Here is a 26463-nt window from a genome sequence, read left to right as displayed (position 1 = left end):
AAATAAAAAAAGTAAAAGTTTATTAAGAACATATTCATTTAGATATTCTGTTATTTTCCTGCATTTTACTCTTTATTTTTTATTTTGCGCTATGCGAACAGTCGTCTGACAGTTTCTACTCCTACACCCTCCTCTCCCCTCCCTTTCTAATATGGTTTATTCCATTCCAGCCAGCGTCGATCCGGGAGCTGTATCTGACGTCACACACTAGTTAATCTAATGGCAGAGTGGATGGTGGACGTATATTATTTGTTATTTTTTTAAGAAATTTAAAAGATTGAGTTTGTGCCTTAATTATACTCTCATACTGATTACTTAAAACTAAGAATCACACTTTTCACGATGAAATATAGTACTTTTCCGAACGTCATAAAGTAATCGATTCTTAACGCCATAGCTTTCGAAACGGACTTAAGAAAACAAACTGGTTCATCGGTCAACTGGCTGCAATATTGTCCTGCATCTATGTTCAGGTAAAACTTTAAAAATTATAAGTGTACAAATATTTTCTAATTTATTTTTCTGTTAGCTGCAGCCTGTTGAGATAATTTTAATTGACCCCACCCCCACCCTTTTCGTCCATTTTGATTCAATCGATTCTGTATCTGCATTAATTTAGATATTTTATTTGCAAATGGCAGCATTGATAACTAATTAAGTATAATCTTCGGTGCATTTTAAATTTTTAAAATAAATTGTCTGATGTAGGCATAATGTCTTTATTATTAAAGATTTCGATTATCAATGCATTAGCAGCGCCATCTTTAGTGTCGTAAATTTAATGTTTATTGAACAGTTATTTTGTACCTGTACACCTCGCATGAAATCTGTCAGATCAATTATTAGATATCAATATTAGTTGACGATATTCACAGTTATTAATCTTATTTGTTTAGCAATTTTAGATATAATTTCAAATTTTAATTGATTGGAACATTTCTTTGATTATACATTCTTATTTGTTTATTGATCGACACTCCGATGTCGATTTTAAACGATTGATTGAAGTTTCTGGAATTAATTATCTTGGCTCGTTATTTAATTCATCTGTTAAGTATTTATTTGTAATATATGGATTTATATATATGAGCTTCAATATGTCTTTATTCGATGAATTTTGTAGTTCCTACAAACACATTCCCATATGGAATGCTATTATCATATGTTGTTTTCATGGAAGTACTTTCCTAATGCTTATTTTCTTGTCTTTTTTTCGCATTTATAGCCATTCTGAGGAAGGATGTTTATTTTATTTTAGTTGTAAAACTAGTAATATTTTTCTTCTGAGAACTTTTATTAGAAAGTGCAAATTTTCTATATCACCCTTATTAATTCTGACTTTGTTGGTATGTTGTTCTAATGCAATTGTTGAGTTAGGAAGTTGATATAATTCCTAACTCAACTATCAATATTAATAATAATGTTGTTGAATATAGCATTTCCAATTTACCAGTTAAATTCAAAACATAGTCACATTTAATAATATTTGAAATAAAAGAATATTTGGTGGTCTATACATATTTTTATTTATTTTGAAAAAATAAGATGGAGATTTTACATTTTTTTTTTTAAATTTAAGTTTTAAATAACTATCTGTTATTATCAGCCTATGTTCCAACATTGTTAGAACTTTTTTAAATATTCTATTTTTATTGCCCAAAAGTGTATTAAATGCCATTACCTTTTAACCCTGAAAATAGTTAACACTTGCATGTGTTATCTCTTTGTATTTTGCAAATGAAAAATGAATTGCAATACTTATTTTTTTATACTTAATTACCAAATAAATATCAGTTGAAATCCCATTATTCAGTGTCTTTTGAAGATAGTATTAGATTAGTATTTAAATAAGAAATAATGCAGGTGCATAAACTAGATTACTATCTGTATTATTAAATAGAAGTCACTTCTTTTTATACATATATTTCCAAGAAAATAACATTTTAATTAATATTTTTTCTTTTAAATCTAAAAATATTCTGTCCTTTTAACTAAACATTACTCACATAAAACAGTGTTAATGTATCTAGTTGTGAACACAAAAGCAGAAAAAATAAATCAATTTTTAATTTAATTTTTAAATTAGAAATAATACAGGCATCACATAAGCTAGATTATTATCTGTATTATTAAATAGAAGTCACTTCTTTATATAAATATTTTTACAAGAAAATAACATTTTAATTTTTTAATTAATATATATATTTTTTAAATTTATAAATATTCTGTCCTTTTAACTAAACATTATTCACATAAAACAGTGTTAATATATCTAGTTGTGAACACTAAATCAGAAAAGATAAACCAATTTTTAATTTAATATTTTACTAATTATATTTTAAAAAAAAACCAGATCCTTATTTAATGATTGCTTCATTAATAAACTGACAATTTATTTTGCTAGTTTCTTAATAGCTTAACCTAATATTACATAAATAAAATTTCTACAAAATCTAGCCATGGACAAAAAGAGGGATGAGTGTGGTAAAAACCATAGATTTTACCATTTGTCATAAAGCTTGCCAACCTTGGTTAGTCATTTTCTGAAATATGAATTCCAGTTTATCTAAATCAGAAACTTTACTTGATTTAGCATTAAGTGGCAATATTTTGAGTTTAAATTAAGTTGTTGAAAATTACAAATAAAATAGTTTTTAAAAATCTTTCAAGTAATTTTTTTTTCAAGAAATGCAAGAGTAAATAATAAAAATATGCCAATGACATTAACATGTGTTTAGCATAGTATTTTTAGTTTGTATGTACTGTCACAGTGCAAAAAAAAAATTAGTTCTTTTTCCTTTTACAATATGTATGAAAATTTTGAATTTAAGAGTTACGAATATAAAATAATTTTCATGTTTTGCAAATTATGCAATTTTTATTCTTAAACTATTTAATGCAGAAAAGTTATAAAAACAGTAAGGGGAATTTATCCATAAGGATGAGGGAGTTTAAAAATTGTTTCCAAATATATTCTATTTAAGATTTAATAACTTTGAAGCATTTAATGACTGAAATTCAGTATCAGCTTAGACATGGAACAAATTCAAAAAACCCTTTTTTTTTTTTTTTTGTAATATCTGCTCTTAGTTTTAGTTCTTTTCCTAAAGAATCATAATGGTAATAGTAATATATTTATCAATGTACTCCCTAAGGGTTTTTTGAAGGGCGACTTGTCCTGCCTGCTCTTTCATCCTTATAAATGTGTCTTCCTTGCCCTTTTAGTAAAAATCAGCTGATATCCTTTAAAAACACTCCTTTTATTTTATTTTTTCTGGAAAAGGTTTTCTTAACAATCTGTTTCAATGAAAAATCCATTTCTGAATTATTTATTTAATGATAATTATTTAATTTTTAATTTCATCTTTTTATTTTCTTCAAAAAAAGTGAACTAAGAAAAATTACTTTTTGATGAACCGCTTAAAAGATTTTTCTATTTATACTGAAAATTATTAGAAAATAAACATTTAAAGGTGCATTTTTTTATTTAAAAAATAATTTTTAAATTTAAAATTACTTCAAAAATTTATTAATATACCCCTTGAAAAAAGAGAAACTTATAAAAACCTTGCTAATAATATTTAGCAAAATGCAAAAAAATAAAATAAATAAAAATCTTATGCCATTCATTTTTGCCATTTCAACATTAACAATTCTGTAATCATAGATTTGTTTAAATATTGAATTTAGGGACCATTTCATGACAAAAATATTAAGCTGCAATACTAATTATATTTTCAGCTATGTTTTCAAATCACTTGATTAAATGCATATTGAACCAAGTACAATTTTTAATTAAAATTTTTTAAAAAAAAGGTCATTTACTAATTTACCTTTGTAAAGTTAGTAAGTTTTCTTTGAGTAAGTTCATTTAACTCAATCGGCATCGTCATCAACCAGTTTGATCAACAGTGTTTTATTCTTATAAATTTTTTTGTTACATACATTTAAAAGTTTAAATTATTTTTAATTAAATCTAAGAGATAACACTTAACTTTTTTTTAAAATTGAAGTGTATATAACGGTAATTTTAAATTAAAATGATTTTTTAGAAAATTGAAAGAAAGAAAAAATTGTGCATGAATGTTACGAAGCTAATTAAATCAAGATTGCCGTTCTTTTCCAGAAAGAAGTTATTTTATACTGACCTAATATTTTATAAAACCTTTGAAAATGATTTAACTATTTCTTAATTTTATGTAGATATAAGATTATGAAAAATTTGGCCACACATCCTTAAAATCTCCATCCAACCAATTTAAAAGAATTTTTTTTTTTAAAGTTGTTAATTTTTTAAATTGCTTGTTATTTTTACTGTTTAACATTTAATTATAGATTGCCACTAATTTATTAATGTTAATATGCAATTTAATTTCTACTTTTATTCAAACAGGCTAAAATATCAAGTGGAGTCCTGTAATCTTCTGAAATCATCAATTTTATGTGCAATTAAATTAGTCATTGAAGCATAGTGTTTATTTTATACTTAGAATTTCATGATTCTTCATATCTGGAAGTTTAAGGTTAGTTTCTATTGATACATTGACTCATGTGATATTGCAATATATATATTCATAGTGTAGTTTATAAGCTAAAACCTACTTATAGTTTTAAAAAACATTTTCAGTCAAGAAAGCCATTTGTTAAGAGAGTATTTTATATATTCTTTTTTTTTCCTCCTTTGTAGTGCAATGTTAAAAATGGAATATTGAAATTTTAAGTCATTTAACAAATGGCAGCCACTGCAAATTTAAATCTTAATTCCACTTCTAATGTGCCTAGTGCCAGACCGTGCAATATCTGTGAACATTGTCGTAAATATTACTTAACACTAAAGCCTCATGAGCTTTATGCACAGTGCGTAGAACGTCCTTTTATGTGTTCTTATTGTGACCGAACTTTTGCTCGTAAAGATAAGCTAAGCGATCACATTAAAACTCATACTGGAGAGCGTCCACATGTTTGTCCTCACTGTGGTAAGAGTTTCACCCGTAAAGATAAACTGACGGTACATGTCCGTATTCACACTGGTGAAAGACCTTATGTTTGTCCGCATTGTAACAAAGGATTTGCTAGAAAGGAAAAGTTAGGGGCACACATGTGTATACACACTGGCCAACATCCTTATCACTGTCCTCATTGTGGTAAGGGATTTGCATGGCGAGATAAGTTAGTTAACCATATTCGTATCCATACCGGTGAACGACCATTTGTGTGTAAGCATTGTGGAAAAGGATTTGCCCAAAATGATAAACTGACTACTCATATAAGAATTCATACAGGTGAGCGACCTTTTGTTTGCAAGCACTGTGGTAAAGCTTTTGCAAGAAATGATAAACTTACTGTCCATGTTCGCATTCATACAGGCGAGCGTCCCTTTGTGTGTAAGCTTTGTGGTAAAGCCTTTGCGAGAAAAGATAAACTTACTACACATATACGCATGCATACCGGTGAGAGACCTTTTGTGTGCAATCATTGTGGTAAAGCATTTGACCTGAAAGGAAAATTAAATGCCCATATGAACATTCATACGGGTAAACATGCTTTTGTGTGTAATCATTGTGGCATTGGATTTGATTTAAAAGAGAAGTTAAATTCTCACTTACTTTTACATTTAGGAAGCAACCCATGTGATGCATTGATTGTTAATCCTTTAATGGCAAAACCTCTATAAAAATTTTCTGTAGATTCAATCAGGGATGCCAACTGTAATTTTAATTGCGGGTACAAAAACTTGAAAGATTAGAATAATCTCAATGACAAATTTTCCTAATTCTTAAGACTCCTCCTTGCTTGTTTTATATCTATATACAGTACATAGGGTTCAACTTCTAGAACTTGAGCATCTATAGCTCAACTTAACTTTTTTATTGCTCGAGGTTTTTAAATTTTTGCCTAGAGTATCAACTTTAACAATGGAAATTTTTTCTATTATTCTAAGGATTATATTATACAGTACAGAACCTCTTATCCGGAAATCAGAATACCGAGAAAGCAGAAAACAGGAACAAAATACAATACATTTTCCCACCATTTTTTAAAAAAAACTTTTTTTTGTTTTTGTTTTCCTCAAAAGATTTCAGAATTCTTTCTTTTTAAAAGATGTTTACCATCATTTTAGAAATAATCATTAGTTCCTACACTGTCAAAAGAAGTAAGAGTTTTTTTTAAAATTATTCTAAATATATATATATTTTTTTAGTTTAGTTTGACAATAAAAAAACAGCTTTTCGTAGCAATTCAGAAAACCGGAAAAATTAGTTATCCGGAATAACGATGCTCCGGATTATCGGTTCTCTACTGTAATTGGAAATTATATTTCTATTATATTTGGAAATTCTGCTTAAGATTTGGTAATTAAATTTGAAGCGGTATCTTTGCTTTTATTAATTGTCATCTTCTAACAATCAAATACATAGAAACTTAAAATTGTTTGCAAAACATGTATATTTAAAAAATTGTTAAATGTTTCATTTCTTAAATTAATTTTACTGTTATTATGTAAAAAAAAAAGTTTGTGGATAGATGGCACTGTAGGTTGGCATCCTTGCGAATAGGCCATATCTATATTGTAGTTTTCAATTGATTTTTAATCTTTATGCTTTGTGGTTGAGATTTTCTTGTTAAAATTTATAAATTGTGCAATTGCTATGTTTGTTTTTTTGTCTGATATCTGTGATCAAATTAGATTCGTTTTGGTTGGTAGCTAGTTACATTTATGTAAATTATTTTGAATTTTATCTATCAGCAAACTGTAAATAACTCTAAAAGATCAAAAGCTGATTCTTGCTTAAATCATGTAGATTAATGCAATAAAATCTCATATAGTTGAATTGAAATTGGTGTTATTTTTTTTTACAATCTGACACAAACATACCAACTTACAACATTAAAGAAGCCTTTTTAACGAAGTAAGTTTTTATATTTCTTTTTTAATTCTTGATTTCTATTCCCTTTGATTTAATTAGTATTAGTTAGATTTTTTTTTTTTAACCTTTAGCTTTATTGTCTGAGTATAGCCTTTAAGAAGTATTATTCTCAACCTTCAAAATTCGGTTGAATTGTGATTTTGCCAACCAAATCGATTCTGTTTGCAAACTTTCGTACCTGCTTCTTCCTTAACTGTTTTGTTGTTATTTGTTGACTCAACCATTTAAAGTTTATGTCTAGGAAAATTTTTAATTGTTTTTATATAAGCTCAACTTCCTTACTTTTTTTTCAGGGTTCGTTTTATAAAAAGGGATTTCCATTCCTGCATTCACAAAGTAAGAACTTTATTTTTATTTTATTTTCATTTTGTTAAATGAAATTTAGCTCAGTTATTCCTAAGAACTAAAGAAAATGTGTTGTTGGCCATTATTATTTTTATTTACAGTAGCAATTATATTTTAAATTTTTCATAATTTTTAAACATTTCAGAAAAGCATGTTATGCAATCTCTTTACAAGATTTTAATTTCTTGATCCGTTAAGTAAAAGGCAGAAGCAGGTCTGTAAACATAATTTTCATTGCAAGTCTATGCTCTGACATATTTTCGTTGGTTTGGATTACACATTTAAAATGAAACTATTTATTTTAAAAATGACATAAGCCAATTTTTAAAGGAAAACATTTAGCTTATCATGCTTTTATAACAAATCATTTAAAATAGAAAAAATTCAATTTTGATATAATGGCAAAAATCTTCATTATTAATTCAAAAATTTATGTTAAATTCTGACTCAATTTTAAAAGCATGCAATCTAACATTTGTCCATAACCATAACTTATACATTTTCATGGAGCACACGAACATTTGTTTTTCCCATGTTATCCAAGAACTTACGAAACGTTCTCTTACGGTTTTGCTAATATTTTAAATGCCAAGGAGTTATTTAGTTTTCTTTCAATTGCTAATTTTTTACTGCTTTTGCTATTGTATAATTCTAATAGCACAGCTGTGAATTGAAATGAAAATTTATAATATTTTTATCGAAACAAAAAATTTAGTAACATTAATGTAACCATGTAAAAGTAGATTAATTTTTTTATCTATTCATTCATATTATAAGTGTTAATAAAAAGAGGCAAAAATAATTGGTAAGCTGTTATATATCATTGAACTTTTAAAGCTGGTGTGAAACAAATATTTATGCTAAATTGCCTTACTCATAAGATTGAAGCATTCTAGTCTCGAATAGTTAGAAATATAATGAATGTTAAAAGAGAATTAAGTCCTCAATACAAAGAGCAAATCAAGGGGAAAAAATGAACAAGGAAAAAAACAAAAGAAAAAGAGCAAATCAAGAACAGGAAAAAAAGGAGAAATGACAAATCAAAAAATAAAATTCTATTTATGGGGTCTTTAATTTCCTTATTTGTGTTGGATTTGCCCTTTGTCATTTCTTTTTCATGCTATTACTCAAGCAATAATTTTTGTATTACTTATTATTTTTTCCTTAAATATCTACTCATTGCGAATTTTCTAATTCCTTTAATATCAAATAACTTTCCCATTTTTTTTTGTAGAAACTAATTTTACTGCTACTAGAAACTAATTTTACGTCCATCGACATTCACATTATTTAAAAACAAAGTAAATGATACAATAAACTGCATGTACAGTGCACAAAAAAAAAAATAATAATAATAATCACCCTGAATAACTTTTGATCTAATGATCAGATCTTCACCTTCTAGAACTCATTCTCAATGGTTCGAGAGAGTAACCTCAAATATGCTAATTAATTAATTATATTTTAAGTTATGAAACCCAGGGCTGATTGTGCTCTTGATAAAATCCGGATTTCCGGAATTTTCGCTAACAGTGATCCGGAAGAGTCCGGTGATCGAAGGCCCAGATGTTTAAAATATCATTGATCGCAGATGTTTCCAGAAATTAAATTTTCAAAGATGGAACTTAGAACCCAGTTTATTTTATTTGTTTGTAAAGGAGAGCCAGAGAGATACTTTATAAGCTTATATTCATGATTAATATTCATTTTTTATCAATAAATAGTTGTTATAATCATAAAACTCAAGAAAGAAAGACATACTTGTAAATTTTAATTACTTCTCCAGGTCATCATAGGTAAATGGTATAGGTATGTGTAAAATTTTAAATATATTTTAAGTAAACTAAGAAATATTGAGAAAAAGGAAGAAAAAAATCTTGTTGAAATTCTTTCCTAATTTTTCAATTTAAACTTTTTTTCTTTTTTTAAACTCAAGAAAATTTCTGGAATTTTGACTTGGGCTCACAATCGCCCCTTGAAACCAGAAACAAAAGGTACTTTCTCTGAATAAACATTCCGNTGGTATAGGTATGTGTAAAATTTTAAATATATTTTAAATAAACTAAGAAATATTGAGAAAAAGGAAGAAAAAAAACTTGTTGAAATTCTTTCCTAATTTTTCAATTTAAACTTTTTTTTTTTTTAAACTCAAGAAAATTTCTGGAATTTTGACTTGGGCTCACAATCACCCCTTGAAACCAGAAACAAAAGGTACTTTCTCTGAATAAACATTCCGCTTTTCAACGGATTGACTCTCAAAATATAGGGGGTGGCTGTGATCTGGGGAATATGGTCCACATAGTTTAGTCAGGAGATCGATCCAAACTTTGAACCCCTTAATGTTAATTTTACTTTTTGCTTGTTTCACCATATCTTTGAAAAAATTTTAAGCAAATTGAATGGTTTTGCTGACAATTATAAAATTTGTTTATCCTTATAGAATTCCGTGCTAATAAAATAAATTTTAATAATTGTTATTATTATTTATTATTATTTTATGAAATTATAGTTGAAAAAATATTGAATTTTAAGATATAAAATTTTTTACATCATTTTAAGGTACAATTTTACATGGCAAAATACAAAATTTAAGCGAAATCAATTGAATAGTTCCTGAGACATCGAATTTTAAAAATGTCGTATATCTATAATTAGATTTCTTGGGAGCTATTGAACTGATTTCGCGCAAACTTAGTATTTTGCCATTTTAAATTAAATATTGAAAAAAAAATTAAATAATTGTATACTTTACAGTGAATTTTTTCGACTATTATTTAATGAAATAGATATTTACTAAAGTTAATTTTTTTAATGGAATTATCTTTGGATAAACGAATTTTATAATAGTGTGCAAGAATCTTTCAATTGGCTTAAGGATTTCTTAAGATATGACGAAATATGGATAGCTCTTCTGGCCAAACTATGAGGGCCAATATGTTTCCCAGATTGCGGCTACACCCTTATAGTTAGGGAGTCAGAAGTCTGAATCCGTTGGAAAAATGTATGTTTATTTAGAGAAAGTACATTTTTGTGTCTGATTTCATAACTTAAAATATGGTCTGCAGTAATTTAGCATATCTGAAATTTCCCATTACCACAAACCATTTGGAATGAGTCTTAGAATGTGAAGATGCAATTATTAGATAAAAGTTATTCAGGGTAGTCCTTTTTTCGGCTCACTGTACTTTTGTCTTATGTCATATGAAAGAAATATTGCTGGATTCAAGATGGTTAAGTACTTTTATATTCAGAACCTATTGCAATTTGGAATATATATATGAACTAGACTATTGCAACAAAAACTACTGAACACTATTTGATTGTTTTTGAAGCATTTATTAATTTATGATAAAAGACTATCTTTATTTATGATAGAACATTTTATTCGAAGTAAGAATTAAAAAAAAAAAAGAATTTTAGTTCTTGAAAGATTTAGAATGCTAACCCATCACATTAAAAAAAAAAATCTTTTTATTTTGTTTTATAATCATAGATCTAAGTTCTGGAAAAACTCACTCAAAATGCTTTGTTAGAGTGGAACAGTAAATCTTTAAATTTATATAATTTAGATAAGGTTGGAAAATTATTTTTTAAACTATTTTTTACCTAATTTTATTAATTATTTCATGTAAATACTTATCTTAAACACCTTAAAGTAATAGAGTTTATAAATATGTTATCACAGTGTATTTAACCCCTTACCTGCGGAGTAAAATTTACGTGATTCACTCCCCAGTGCCACCGTTTTTCGCTCACATGTGCTTTGTTACGCGGTGTTTTGGTGGGGAACAAAGATTCACTCTTTGCAATTTAAAAACAGTTTACTTTCACAAGAGGAGAAAAAGGAAAAAAAGAAAATACAAAACTTAAATTCAAAAATAAAAATACAGTATAAAAGATGTTAAAACTTATTTGTTGTATGATAAATCCTGAAACATGGTTGGACACATAAACAAACATCACATTCATTGCACTGATAGCGAGATTCACGACGAATACACCCGGGAGACGAAAGCGAAAGAAGAATAAACCCGACCTTACTCAAATAGAAACACACAAGCAATAAATACTATATCCCTTTTCCAACACATCCCTTTCCCATTCCCCTTTTCTCCTCCTCCGAAATTGGTAATACATTCGCAAACACTTTCAAGGCCATTTTACTGCATTCCGAAGTCGGGGTGTAGTTCTGTTTATAGCAGCGCAATGCAAAGCATCGTCTGACTGAGACATATATATACGCCTGTGGCAGTTAAGGGTTTACTTGGAAGTTAAGATAAAACTTGGGTGCATTGCAAGGAAAACTGAAAACAAGTGGACAGGACATCACATATTTCACCACCAATATGTTAAGCAAGAAACTGCTTGTAGACAAAAGATATTTAACATTTTCGAATTTTGGGAGGAACATACATTAATTTTCAGAAATAAAAAAAAAGTTTTTATTTTATTTATTGTCGAAAATTTGGCGACAGGTATCCCGCAGAAAAGGGGTTAAAGTGAGTCTGCAGCAGGCTTATTTCTACTGTATGTCTCCCATCTAAATAGATTTCACAGTTATATACTCCACCTATAAGTAATAATATTGAAAAAGTTTATTAATTAATTATTTTATTTTATTTACTTATTTTTTTTTTGATTGTGTCCATGGACAATTAAATGGCCTCGTCTGCCTTCAAAACAGCATCCGCAAGCTAAAATACATCATTATTGTAAGGGATCTCACTAAGTTCTGAAGCCAGTGGCACCATACCCAGTTGTAAAACATATGGGGTAAGGGCTGGGCACTCGAGAATGTGATCCTTGCAGGGAATATAGGTTCTTATTTCGTCGGGAAGAATTTTCATCCCTTTAAAGTGGTTTGTTCTTAGTCTAGTAATTGTTGATGTTAAGATTCGGGATCGAAGTCAGTAATGAGGGATTTCCTGAAGGAATGGGGCAGAAGTCTGTGTCTTGCAACTGCATTTGCATCTGCAAGCGTGATGGTGGTGCAAGGTTGGTCGGCACCTCTGCCTTCCTTAGCCAAGGAGTTCACACACTCGTTACCCTCAATATTCACGTGCGCCGGTATCCATTGTAATTAATTTATTTACCTATTCCATTTGGTTATGCAGTTAACTAATTTTTTAAGGCTTGATAGGTGAAAGTACTGCAATTGCATAACTTTTTTATCTAATAACACTTCCATAAATTTAAAATCTTATTTTATTACTATCTCTTAAGATTTTCAAATACAAAATGGATGGCTTATTACAATACTTTTGTTTATTTGTTATAAAAAAGAAAAGTTAATTCTCTTGATCTTTATCCCGAAGAAAGTAAACTTTCGCACATGCAGTTACACCCCCCTGTTCTTTTTAGAATATTGATTACCTTTTAACTAGGAAAGAAACTTGGCCTGTGAATTATTCCATTCATTTGTTTTTTTCTTCTTTTTTTACCTTTCTTATATCATAGATCCCATATCATGTGCTGAGTATTATAAAAAAGGATTTTTAACATTAAATGATTTATGGTTTAGTCCTGTTACTATCAGGCTGTCTTCAAAAAATCCTTTAGGTCTTCTGAGTTGAGATTTTCCAAATCAGGTCTTTTATATTTTCTGAATCAAACTTTCATTTATGTTAAATAAAAGAAAGTTGTCTTAGTACAACACAAAGACAAAAAAATCTTATTGTTGAATTTTATTGAATTAGATTAAAATTGAAGAGTAAATAGTTCCATTTTCAATGAATTGTAGAAGCTATACTTGTAGTTAAATCACTAAAAAAGTATTTTTAGATTATAGACAGATTTTAGCATTTTAAACTAGCAAACTATCCCCTAAAACTTATTAATATATTCGGCTCTAATGTTGTTTCTATTTCAAAATTTACACTCAACACATACCTACACATTAAATTTCATGGAGTTGGAAGGGTCACCATTTGCCCTTATTACATCTTAGACAAACGCACATAGTATTTTATTATTTGTGTAACTTTCCATAACAGGTTATTTTTAAAAATTTACCTCATATTGCGTGGAACTTCAATATTCATTTCATAAGTGCACAGCCTTTTTCAAGAATATGGTAATAAAAATTTCTGTTCATGAAAGTTCAATTCAACAAATATTAACACATTTCAGACTTTAGTTAATAATTTCGAAGTCTTAAGTTTATTGAAATTATTTTGAAAAACAAAATGTTCTTTTTTTTTCCTCCTGAAAAATGTGAATGCACTTTAACCATTCATGAGCATTTGATTTAAGGTTGTGCACTATTAGTTTATAGATACCAAGTTTATTTAGTAGAATGGAAAGGATTAAAAAGCGAAAATTCAATGTAACAAATGTTAAGATTTAGAATTATTGCTCTCATCCCCCCACTTGATCACTTGGAATTTCTTACAAAAGCATTAAATCTTCTTGAATTGTGTTGACTATTCTATCCAAGTTTAATTACCTTACTTCCATATTATCCTTGATAGTATAAAGTTCAAGTATTTATAGTTTCAGTCAATTTATTGCTATGAGTTAGAATTTAATTATAAGATGTGAACTTAGATAATTTTTTCCGTTTATCAAGGTGATTTTTCTAGGAAGAAATGTTGAGAGATTTTATTAAATGGTATAGGAAAAGAACATGTCACATTATCAAATCAAATATTTTTTATATTGTCTGATTTGTGATAAGTCAAATTTTATAATTGTAATTAAAATACTATAAGAAATAAGGTCATAACAATACATTACAGACGATATAGCTGCATTAAAACTGTTTTATCTAAGCATTTATAAATTATTCAAATTTATTAAAAATAGAATTCATCATTTAACTCAACTACTGAATACCAAGCTTGAAAAGCACTTTTTTTTACTGGATATTTACAATAATTTTTTTTAATCTATAAATTTTTTTAAATTTAAATTAGAAAATCTACTGATTCCTGAAAATTTCACAATTCTGTGTCTGAATGATTATAGCTTAATTGTTTCTTCCCCATCATTCCCAGATTCTGCATTTAAAAAAAAGTCAGAACACACATCATTTAATTATAATCTGGCACTGAGCCTTGTTTTTAAGGGCTCTTATCCATAGTAGGACAGCTACGTAATTTTGACCCTGATCTGGCAATGAAATATAACATTAAAAACTATTAAGAGATAAGTTTAGATTGCCTATTTTCTTTAAATAAATGAGTAAGTCAAGTATTTTGTCTAGGAATATTGTCAACCTGCTAAGGCAAGTTATGTTTTATTACGTAATTCATAAGTCTAAAAAAATACTGAAATAAATTTGAATCATGCATGAAACTTTGCAATAAAGCAACTTTTAATACAGTTTTATAGTTGGAAATGTTATGTTACATTTAGCATTATTTTCGCAATGTTAAAGAGAAAATTCCCTGTTAGATCTGAGTTTGGTCTTAATATTAGGCTTTTAACTTTGAGAGCAGCTTTTATTAAAAGTGTCATCATTCAACTTTGGATCTTTTTTTTTTTAAGGCTCATAATTAACAAGTTTGAATGTACCTGGTTAATTTTTATCACAATTTTCTAGAGTAGGATATTTATTATCTGAAAGTACATGGTTGTATAGCTGATCACAATTTCTAACAGCACACACTTTCAATATCAACTTCATTTTCAATCGTAAACTTTATTTATTTTGCAAGCCTTTTATAACTTAAAGAAATTAAATTTACTGAAGTATTTGTTTAGCAATATTGAAAAAATTATAAAATGTTATTATTTTGTTTTCCTCTGCTACCTTACTATTATTAGAAGTTTAGTTTCTGCATCATAGTTACATAGACTTGTTTTGTTTCTGCAACATAGTAGTTACATAGACTTTTGCTACTAACCTAAGTAAACTTATTTAAATAAACATTTCTGTTAATCTGATCCTTTTTATTTTAATTGTAATTGTGAAAAACAAATACTGACAAGTAACAAGTTAATACTTTTGAAAGAGTGTTACTAGCATTGGGTTCCTATTTTAAATTTTTCAGAAAATTGAAACTAAAACTCCCACCACCTGTTCCTGTGTCGAAAAGGCAATTTTCTCTCTTTGTCTAGTCTCAGTTAACCCCTTCCTTCTCGCTCCCTCATGAATTTTCAGGCTGGAGTGTTCAGTAGTAACGTGCCAATAAGAATAAGACTAATTCTTTTCTTTTGCCCGTAAAACATTTTATTTCACATTTTACACACCAGATGGCAGTACCAGGATATTTTTAAGGTAATTGTTGAGAGTTAGTTTATTCTAAACTAGACGTCAGCACTAATCAAATATGTGTATTTGGCAAAATAGGCACTTTTATCGCAGTTTTCTTGAAAATTAACCAATCATTAAGGGGTTAAGATGTTGAAAATATTTTCGCTGAGCCACAGTTTAACAATCATTGAATGCAACGTTAACTTCATATCTACCTAGTAGCAGAAACCTTGCAGCACTACAGCTGCAGACTATTTTTCATCTCAGATTTGAGGAATAGCAAGAAGAAACAACCAAAATTGTGAGAAAACTATCCTTTTATGATAATTGTAAGATAATTTTTATATTTCGAAATCTGACAGTAAAAATTAACTGCTATAAGATCAGCAAACTGAGATTTATTCTTTTTGTTTATGTGAAAATTTTCAAAACTGTGCAAAAATATTTATCATCTGAAAGAAAATGTAGCTTACAGATATTTAAATAAAAAAGAATAATTTGCTAAAATTTCAAAACATTTGAATCAAACTGTAATCCTAGAGCCAGTTATTTTTATGATAAGGGATCCTGTTGAATAATAATACTGTTCTTAACCTAATGTTATGATTAATGAATATGTTTAATAAATATCTCAATTGTAATTATTTCTGCAATCTTTAAAAATTTCGGAAGTACCAGGTTGGTAATCATGTTTCAAATGCTCATTGAGTACCCATATGACCAGAATTGCAAAAACAAACATTGTTAAACCAATTAGCATTTCATGTCCTTTTTTTTTTTTGTAGTGGGCTATATTCACTAAGTGAACATGAAATTGGTTCTGAAAAGCCTGAAGATTTAACTAATAAACATTCTTTCAAAAGAATTTTCAACTATAATTTATTTTAGCTGCTATACATGTTTTTTAAAAAATGGGAAAAATGCTTTTTTTTCTTATATAGTGTAGTGGGCCTTGGCTTGCTGAACTAAGTTAATCCATACCTCAATGTTCTTGGCCATAGATTTTGAGTTCATAATGGTGATAATGATATGGATTATTACATCATCTAACCATCTTTTTCTTAGGGTCTTCAGTTCATATGATTCAAATTTAATATTTTTTCATATGCTCTTATTTTCTTTCATTTTTTCTGTATGGAACAGCCATGCAAGTTTTTTGATTATAAATTGAATGATGTTTTACTTTTTAACTGAACTGTCAAGCCCTTTATTTTTTCTTATCCTCCATTGTTTATTCAAATCAATCTACAAATTCTACAGTTTTTCTTTCAGAAATTCTTTTTAGTTGTGCTAATTATTGATTCATGTTTATAAGCTGATAATTATTCATATCCACAATTTTTAAAATATATTTTTATGTTTATCTAACGATTTAACGTTAGATTATTTTTTAATTTTCTTTATTTATAGTTTTTTTTTATTTTTACAGAATTTTCATTTAATGACTTTGCAAGTTACACGGAGAAAACTCAGAGTCCTGTTTATGAATTGTAACTAAGGTAATGCTGTCATCTTTGATATCAGAGACATAAATTTTTGTAATAACAGTTATATTACATTTATTTGCTACAGCATTAAACTCTTAACTGTTAAGTTAAAAATAAATAAATAAAATACAGCTGATAATATTTGACCTATATCACTGCTAATGTATTTTAAGCTATAGTATTGTAAAATTAATATTTAAAATTACAATAATGGCTGTAGTACCTACTTTAAATATTCAAGCCCAGGCATCACACATTCCAGAACATTGTAGAATATATTTCATGGGAATGAAGCCCCAACAAATTTATAATCCAGCTGCTGTCCAAGTATTTCCTTGTAATTTCTGTACAAAATCTTTTCCTCATTCGGATATGCTAAAAGAACACTCGAAAACACATGCAAGTTTTCCCCATGTATGTAGCCAGTGCAACAAAGGCTTTCCCCGTAAGGATAAACTAAATGCACACATGTTGGTCCACAGTGGGGAGCGTCCATTTAGTTGCACCCAATGTCCCAAAACATTTGCTCGTAAGGATAAATTCAGTGCCCACATGTGCACTCATACCGGTGAGCATCCTTTCACTTGCCAACATTGTGGGAAAGGATTTGCTTGGAAGGATAAACTTGTTAAGCACATAAGAGTGCATACTGGAGAAAAGCCTTATGCATGCAGCTACTGCGGCAAAGCCTTTGCTCAGAACGACAAGCTTGTCACTCATTTGCGAATCCACACCGGAGAACGGCCCTTTGTTTGCAAACATTGCGGGAAGGGTTTTACTCGAAATGATAAATTGACTACCCATATTAGGTTGCACACTGGAGAGAGGCCTTTCGTTTGCCAACAATGTGGTAAAAGCTTTATTCAGAAAGACAAATTAACCACACATATGTTCACACATACAGGAAATTATCCTTACACTTGTGTCCACTGCAGCAAGGGTTTTGTGTGGAAGGATAAATTGATCAGCCATATCCGAACGCATACTGGCGAGAGGCCATTTGTTTGCAAGGAATGTGGTAAAGGATTTGCTCAGAATGACAAATTAGTCGCTCACATGCGAACTCACACGGGAGAGCGGCCTTTCAAATGCAAATTTTGTGGAAAAGGTTTTGCCCAAAAGGATAAACTTACAGTTCATACTCGTATACATACTGGGGAGCGACCCTACGTGTGTAAGATGTGCGGGAAAGGATTTACTCAGAAAGATAAACTTACGACTCACATCCGAATTCATACCGGGGAATGTCCATTTGTCTGCCAGCACTGTGGCAAAGCGTTTTCCAAAAAGGATAAGTTAACTGTTCACACCCGCTCCCATACGGGAGAGAGGCCTTATGTTTGCAAACAATGCAATAAAGGCTTTGCTAGGAATGATAAGTTAACGGCCCATATTCGCACTCACACTGGTGAGAAACCCTATTCTTGTGTGCAGTGTGGTAAAGCTTTTGCCACCAAGGGCAAACTGAATGCGCATATGAAAACTCATATTGGGAAATCTTCATTTAATTGTGGACATTGTGGCCTTGTTTTTGAGTCTAAAGACAAATTAAACTCACACATACTAGTTCATATTAGTGAAACTACACATGCTGCTCTTCTTGTGCATTCACTGTTAGGAAAAACAATGTAGAATGTTTCTTTCTTTTTTTTTCATGATATAAGTTTCCTGCATATGAAATATTTTTTCATTCACTCCTAAATAACACTTAATCAATTGAACTCTTTTACATATTGGGTTTCTAATCCGTATCTGTAAATTTTTTCATTATTCATTTTAGGAGCTATTAAAAGATGTAACTTAAAAAAGTATAAAATTTCTGTGGCTATGTTAATTTTTTTTACCTTTATTGTCAAAATTATAACTTTCCCTCATAGTTAATTCAATTTTTATTTTATATATATATCTGATGATCAGTAAAATCTAGGAAATAGTTTTTTCTATAATATAATGTTAATTAACATTATTAATTATGAATTTCAAGATTTTTGAAATGTTAAAAAAAGAAGAAAACTATTTTTAAGTAACTATGACTTAAAAAGTATAATCATATCTGATTTACACGTGTGGTTATTGAATAGTTAGTGCAGTTTAAATATTTTAAGGAGAAACATAAAACAATAAAATTGATTTCTGTGAGGAAAAAACTTCCCCTCTCCAAAAGTAGAACAATATTTGACGAAAAGAAAAATTTTTCATATGCAGTATTCTTAGATTCAATACTTCCATTCCTCTTTATAATCTTTAATAAAATATCTCAATGTATGGATGATATTATCTTACATTTAATTGTGCTTCAAACAATATGTGGAATTTATAATTGTTCTTAATTACTGACTTGTGTCAAAATTGTTGTTTATGACAGTGTCATGTAGAAAATCGTTAATAAAAATTTGTTTAACACTCAGTTTGGGCTCATGAATTTCTTATTTAAACTGCATCTACATCAATTCTAGCTACGGAAATTTTTTTTTTAAACAATTAATGACAATAACATTATATTTCACACTTAAACTATCAGTGAATGTGTAAACAAGAGAGCAAATATTACAACAATTATTAGTAAAAAAAAGTAATTAAAGTTTCCATTTTTCTAAATTAAGGGGCTTCTATTTTCTCATTTAAAAAATGTACACTTTTTGTATTATAAGTCATATCAGTATATTGTAATTTTACAATATTAAAATAACACTCAAATTTCCTTGTAACTTGCTGAGGTATATACTTTGAGATAAGGTATTTTGCGATTAGTAATTTTTCCCTTATCACAGTCCTTACTATAATTCATTATTGGATGTTAACTAACCAAATGTCTTACTTAGATGATAAATAAAAAATAAAAAAAATATTTTGGCTATGTCACTCTATAAAATATTATTATTTTGTTGCTAGTTCACTGTTAAAATGAATGTTTTAAAATTGTTAAATGTAAAACACATTTTTATCCAAAACTAAAATGAAATTCATATAATATCTATATTGGTGTCTAAAATAACAATAAAAAATGAAGTTTTAATTTTTGGGATAGTCTCAAAACTAAGTGAGTTTTAAACAAATAAAATACCTATATTATTTTACGCTCTCTAGTTTATATTTAAATACATCAAAATCTTTTCTTTTAAGTCTTATCTAATCCAGAATAGTGGATTATAAAAAATATTATGATGCATAAATAATATAAATTATAATACATAAAAGTAGATTATAAAGTAATACTTTTAAATCGTATACTTAGTTAAGGGTATCGATTACTTATTGTCTTATTTTTCTGTCAATTGTTTCCATGTTGACTTCAGATATATTTTTGAGTGTTTAGCTTTCGTTATGATAGATGCTTTCATATTTAACTAGCATGTCTTTTAATTAATATTCAACGCACACAATTATTTGTTGATAGGTGTTTCGAAGCTTAAAATCCTTCCTCTAACATCAAAAATTGATAATATTTTCAATGATGCTTGCTAGGCTTTAACATCTTATCCTGCAAACTATTTTATTTATTGTAAAATAGCTGTTGGCACCTTCCCCCCCTTTTGAATAGTCAGTTTTTTTTTTCTTTCTAAAAAAAAATATATGATATAACTATTATTGGTATTTTTAAAGGATATTTCCTTTCAGACATGAACCCTTCAAGTGAAATGCATGGTTTGGAAATTTAAGGAAGTGAAAATTAGATGAAAAGTCAATGAAAAAGGTAACAACACATGATCTCTTTATGATCCACAAACTTTAGTCATGCTATAAGAAAATTAATAATGAACAAAGAAAAGATGGTTTTAAGAATGTGACATTAGCAATATCTACAGCTACTTGTATATGAAATGTTATAACTTTTTACTGCTTTTTCACTTATGACCAGCTGTTAATGTACATGTGTTGTTTTGGCGAAGTTAACAAAACTGGAATTATGTATTGTGCCATTTGCTTTTAATCCTTGTTATTTTATTGAATTGAATATTGCTGTATTTGTTATTTAGGAGTTTTCATCCCATATTGAAAGTCACACATGTTAAGTTTTTGCTTTTAGTTTGTGCAGAATTATAGCTGTTATATAAAAATGTTGAAAAATCCTTCCATTGCTGGAGTCGAGATGGTGTCGGCTGTGAACATGGCTGATTTGACGAGTCTACACATTCCTACGACACAGCCTCACACTGATTGTGAACATTGTCGTGTTTATTTTGTGGACATTAAAACTCATCAGTTGTATACACAAACACCGCCACAAGAGCAGAGACCTTTCGCTTGTAATCAATGTGATAAGAGTTTTACACGTAAAGATAAGCTTGGCAATCACTTAAGAATGCATTCTGGGGAGTGTCCTCACGTATGTAACCATTGTAATAAAGCATTTGCTCGTAAAGATCAGCTAAACGCTCACATACGCATACACACAGGTGAGCGCCCCTATGTTTGTAATCTTTGTAGTAAGGGCTACACTAGGAAAGATAAACTTGGGGCTCATATGTATGTTCATACAGGTTTGCACCCTTATCATTGTCAGCATTGTGGGAAAGGATTTGCATGGAAGGATAAGCTTACAAATCATATTAGAATACATACTGGAGAGAGACCGTTTGTATGCAAATATTGTGGAAAAACCTTTGCCCAAAATGATAAGTTAACCACTCACATTCGCATTCACACAGGTGAAAGACCCTACGTTTGTAAGCATTGCCCTAAAGCTTTTGCACGCAAAGATAAACTAGGTGCTCATATGTGTATTCATACGGGTGAACATCCTTACAATTGTCAACATTGTGGGAAAGGTTTTGCATGGAAGGATAAGTTGACCAATCATATTCGCATACATACAGGTGAGCGTCCATTCGTATGCAAACATTGTGCTAAAGCGTTTGCACAGAAAGACAAACTGACTGTCCACGTGCGCATTCACACGGGAGAGAGGCCTTTTGTTTGCAAACACTGTGGCAAAGCTTTTGCGCGAAACGATAAGCTGACCGCCCATGTACGTATGCACACGGGAGAGCGACCGTATGTTTGTGTTCACTGTGGGAAAGCTTTTGCTATGAAGGGGAAGCTCAACACTCATATGCGAATTCATACTGGAAAACATCCATATACATGCAATCAATGTGGTAAAGGCTTTAATCGTAAAGATAAACTCAATGCTCATCTGTTGATCCATCTGGGAGGAGGGCCGTGTGCTGCACTTGTCGCAAAACCACTCCTAACGAAGATTCCTGATATCGCTTTACCTGGAGCATTACCTCCACCACCTACAATGTTACCGGACACAAAACCCTTGCTTCCTCCACCTCAACAACCCCAGCCACCTCCACAGCAGCAACAGCAACCACCTCCACAGCAGCAATAATTCTTTTTTCTCCTTAGTTTTTCTAGAATTGTTATTAAAAAAAAAAACCCCGTCTATGTGGGCTTTAATTGGCAGCATCTAAATTTAAGTAATGTGTCTTCTACAAATTGGCTTATCAAAATTAGAGAGACAAATTACTATTTTAATTAAATGGAGAAATTTTCCAAACTGATACTCAGCTCTACAGAATTATGTTTTTGTCATTTAGCAGTGGTAATTTTTTTAATAGATCTTGTAGAACTATTTATTTTTGCCTCATCACATTTTTAACAATTAATAAAATTTAAAAATCGATGTGAGGGTTCCACCACAAAAATGCTTGGAAATTATTTCTTAGTGCAAGAAAAGGATATTTTTGAAAAATTCATCAAGTTTCTTCATATTATACGCCGATAGAAAATTTAGCAATATGATGCAGTGATCAAGATCAAATAATTATGAATTATTTTTTAAAGGACTAACTATTGACTAAAAAACTTTTAAATGGACAAAAAGAATAATTCCAGCTTGCTTTTTAAAATATAGTAGATCACTAGATTTTAAAAATTCTTCTCTATACTACATTGTATTGTTATTTGCTAGATATAATTCGACTTTTTGTTCGCTTGTACACTTCTCTACTGTGTTGCAAGCTGTATGTGACTGTATAAAATAAATTACTCAATCAAAAAGTTTGTAAATTTTCTTTATCAAGTTTTTGGCACTATACATACTTAATATTTTAAACCAACCCTTTAATGATTTTACTTTAGAATGCTATATATTGTCTCAAGTTTTGATATGTGAAAATTAAAAAGCAAACAAATCTGTATTGGAAAAAAATTCAGTAAAATGGCTAGACACTTTTAAATAAAAATTTACATTTGTTTAAGCTCTTAAAATTGTTGAAGCAAATGGTATATATAAATTATTAAGTGAACAAAGAGTGTAAGCAAAATTTTTTATTGGAGTTTCATTTCATCATTCTAAAAATAAAAATTTTGATCTAAATATAAAGCAAATTCATTGTAGGGGCATTTGAATTATGTTCTTAAAAAATCATTTTCTCCTTTCTCTGAAATTTTAAAACTTTTAGAAGGTTATCATTGCATTTTTATATTACAGGAAGGAAGAAAAAAAAAAAACTTTACATGGTGTAAAAACTAAATTTTGTGTTTTCATTTTAGTTCTTGTTTTCTTTTAGATAAGGCAATTGCAGCTTATGCAGTATGGAGAAAAAGTATGAACGTATAACTATTATATGGTAATTAGTGAAAAATAAACTCAAAACAATTTTGTTTACACTCCTTTTCCCTAATTTACTTACAACAGAAATGGGGAAGTATTAAAGTAGTGTCTGTTCATTTTGCTCTTTTTTTTCTCTCAAACTTATAGAACTTCTGCACCTTTATATTTCCTATCTTTCCAAAAATAAGAAAATATTTCTGAATTTTAAGATCTAAAAGCTTCTTTTACCTCTTGGCCTGAAATTCTTTGAATAATTTATTATATCTGTTCTGACTAAAAAAAAATAATCTTAATTGGTAAATTCTAGTTTTATTAAATACTTTTTTATCACTACTACTCTAACTTCTGACATTTTTCATCCCTCTTCTATTTTCAGAAAAATGTCTCAATTCTCCATTTCTGATTGAAAGTGGAACTAGGAGAGCTGTAAAGAAAAAACTTTCATCTTGAAGGTAATTTTAACAGTAGGGGGGACTGAGAAATGAGTTTAGGTGATAATGGATTTAGCATACATATTGACACATAAATATTTTTTTTCAAGGTAAAATTTGCACTTAAAATAATATTTGTGAAGCTTCAAATCTCATTTAAAACTGATACATTATGGAGAATGTTGTGAATTTAAATATACCGTCTTGTCAACCACATAACATCTGTCAGCATTGTCACATCTATTTTGTAGACGTTAAAGCAGAACATTATAACATTAACAACACCACTCAAGAAGTTAAAAGCTTATTTACTTGCTCGTATTGTAAAAAGAGCTTTACGAGAAAAGATAAATTAAATGAGCACATAAAGCTGCATACTGGTGAAAGCCCTCATATTTGCACCTATTGTGGGAAGAATTTCACGCGAAAAGATAAATTAACGGCCCATGTACGCATCCACACTGGAGAGTGTCCCTATGTTTGCACGCAATGTGGAAAAGGTTTTACACGCAAAGATAAGTTAGTAGCTCATACATACATTCATACTGGTTTACATCCTTTTACTTGCCCTCATTGTAATAAAGGATTTGCTTGGAAGGATAAGTTGACTAACCACATCAGGACTCATACTGGTGAACGCCCATTTGTTTGCAAGCATTGCGGGAAAGCTTTTGCACAGAATGATAAGTTGACTGTTCACATTAGAATACACACTGGTGAAAGACCTTATGTTTGCAAACATTGTGGTAAAGCATTTGCACGAAATGATAAACTGACAGCTCATGTAAGAATTCATACCGGAGAATGTCCATTTGTTTGCAAAACTTGTGGGAAGGCATTTGCCCGTAATGATAAACTGACTTCACATTCCTACACTCATACTGGAAAGTATCCTTATAATTGTCCTCACTGTGGTAAAGGATTTGTATGGAAAGACAAATTAACTAACCATGTTAGAGTCCATACTGGAGAGCGACCATTTGTGTGCAAACATTGCGGTAAAGCTTATGCGCAAAAGGATAAGTTGACAGTACACATTCGTAGTCACACAGGTGAGAGACCATTTGTTTGCAAGCACTGCGGAAAAGCATTTGCAAGAAATGACAAACTCACCGCTCACATCCGCATTCATACGGGAGAACGTCCTTACATTTGTGGCCAGTGTTCAAAGGCTTTTACTACAAAAGGTAAGTTGAATATCCACATGCGAACTCATGATGGGAAAATACCATACACCTGCACCCAATGTGGCAAGAATTTCAACAGCAAGGAAAAGCTCAGTGCTCATCTTTTGATTCATTTTGGAAGTAGCTCCTGTGCGTCTCTTGTCACCCAACCCTTGATTGGTAAAAACTTGCCAGTTGTTTGAGCATTGCGTGTAACTATAGTAATCTTCATTTTAAACAGGAAATAATGACTTCTTAACTGTGCAATTTGTGCATAACTTTCTGCTAGTTTGCAAAACTGTAACTTATTGTAAAGAAATCTTTGATGTCAGATATGTATATAAATATGTAAACAGCTCTTTAATTTATATAGATTGACATGTTTGCATATTTCTTAATATACGCACAGGGCTTGGAAAACATTCGGCATTAAATATAACAGCAATAGTTAAAATATATATTTAAAAAAAGATTTATTAAACATCGAATGGATGGAGAAATGATTGTGTCTAATGCTGAATATTTTGATTTAATAAATATTGACTGTAGATATTAGGAAAGGATGAAATGAATGGGCCCTTTATTTCGTTTTCAGAAAAAGTTATTCAGTATGAAAACTACTGTCAAAATATAATTTGAAAGATTATTAAAATATTTTAAGCAAAGCTCTACGAAAATAATAAGTCGGCTTTAGTTGAAATTTATATCTTTTACATTATTTCTTCATTTAGTGTTAGAATATTTAATTTGACTACAAATATAGGATTAAGCCTTTAATAATTTTTAATGTTTAGAAATTATGAACTAAAAAAGTAAACCTAGTTAACTCTACTTTCATCAGTTTGTTTCTAAATTGAAAGATTGTATTGATTAATGTGAAACTTGATTATATTCTGTATCATTGTCAATAAGACCAATTGTATATATAGCGTAGCTTAAAATTTAATCATGAGTGGAATTTGTTGAAACTTGTAAAAATAATCATACCTTTTCTAATTTTAAGCTTAGTCTTATATACAAGGTTACTTCGTGATGTCTAAACATCCCTCATATTGAAGGATTAATGTTGTGTTTAATACTTGTATAGTTCCTTTTAATTTACTTAAAATATTGTTGAAAAATTCCTAACTTTAGGTGCAAAAAGAATTGATTGTATCATAACTATTAATGTACTTTCATCAACGTTACAATTTTTGTATGTAAATAAACATAAGTGGTTTTCTTTTGTTTTGCTTGATTTTATTTCTTAAACTATTCATATTATGTTTGAACATACATACAAAAAACATTTGCACAATACAGCTTTTTTTTTTAATGACGATATTTTTAAAAAAAATATTAAT

The 26463-nt window shown here is 29.2% G+C and overlaps 2 protein-coding genes across 7 annotated transcripts; both read left to right on the top strand.

Moving 5' to 3' along the window:
• The first annotated feature begins 140 nt into the window (after positions 1-140).
• Positions 141-26345, top strand: LOC107450056 (gastrula zinc finger protein XlCGF57.1). 6 transcript variants are annotated; one of them, XM_071179503.1, is made up of 6 exons: positions 149-473; positions 4394-4523; positions 7223-7265; positions 16901-16970; positions 20577-20652; positions 23900-26345. In XM_071179503.1, the coding sequence occupies exon 6, from the start codon at positions 24127-24129 to the stop codon at positions 25321-25323; it is 1197 nt and encodes a 398-aa protein (XP_071035604.1). In that variant the 5' UTR covers positions 149-473; positions 4394-4523; positions 7223-7265; positions 16901-16970; positions 20577-20652; positions 23900-24126; the 3' UTR covers positions 25324-26345. The 6 variants fall into 6 exon arrangements, with proteins under 6 accessions (XP_071035601.1, XP_071035604.1, XP_071035603.1 ...); XM_071179504.1 differs by lacking the exon at positions 149-473 and adding an exon at positions 781-1049; XM_071179500.1 differs by having other exon boundaries at positions 141-473; positions 20577-26345.
• Positions 4591-18638, top strand: LOC122268887 (zinc finger protein 420-like). Its single transcript, XM_071179433.1, has 2 exons — positions 4591-5671; positions 17121-18638. The coding sequence occupies exons 1-2, from the start codon at positions 4733-4735 to the stop codon at positions 18588-18590; spliced, it is 2409 nt and encodes an 802-aa protein (XP_071035534.1). The 5' UTR covers positions 4591-4732; the 3' UTR covers positions 18591-18638.
• Positions 26346-26463: the final 118 nt, after the last annotated feature.

The sequence above is a fragment of the Parasteatoda tepidariorum genome, chromosome 4 (assembly GCF_043381705.1).
Source record: "Parasteatoda tepidariorum isolate YZ-2023 chromosome 4, CAS_Ptep_4.0, whole genome shotgun sequence".
NCBI classification, from domain to species: domain Eukaryota; kingdom Metazoa; phylum Arthropoda; class Arachnida; order Araneae; family Theridiidae; genus Parasteatoda; species Parasteatoda tepidariorum.
The sequence above is the reverse complement of the archived record's forward strand: the minus strand, read 5'-3'. Positions and strand labels throughout refer to the sequence as shown.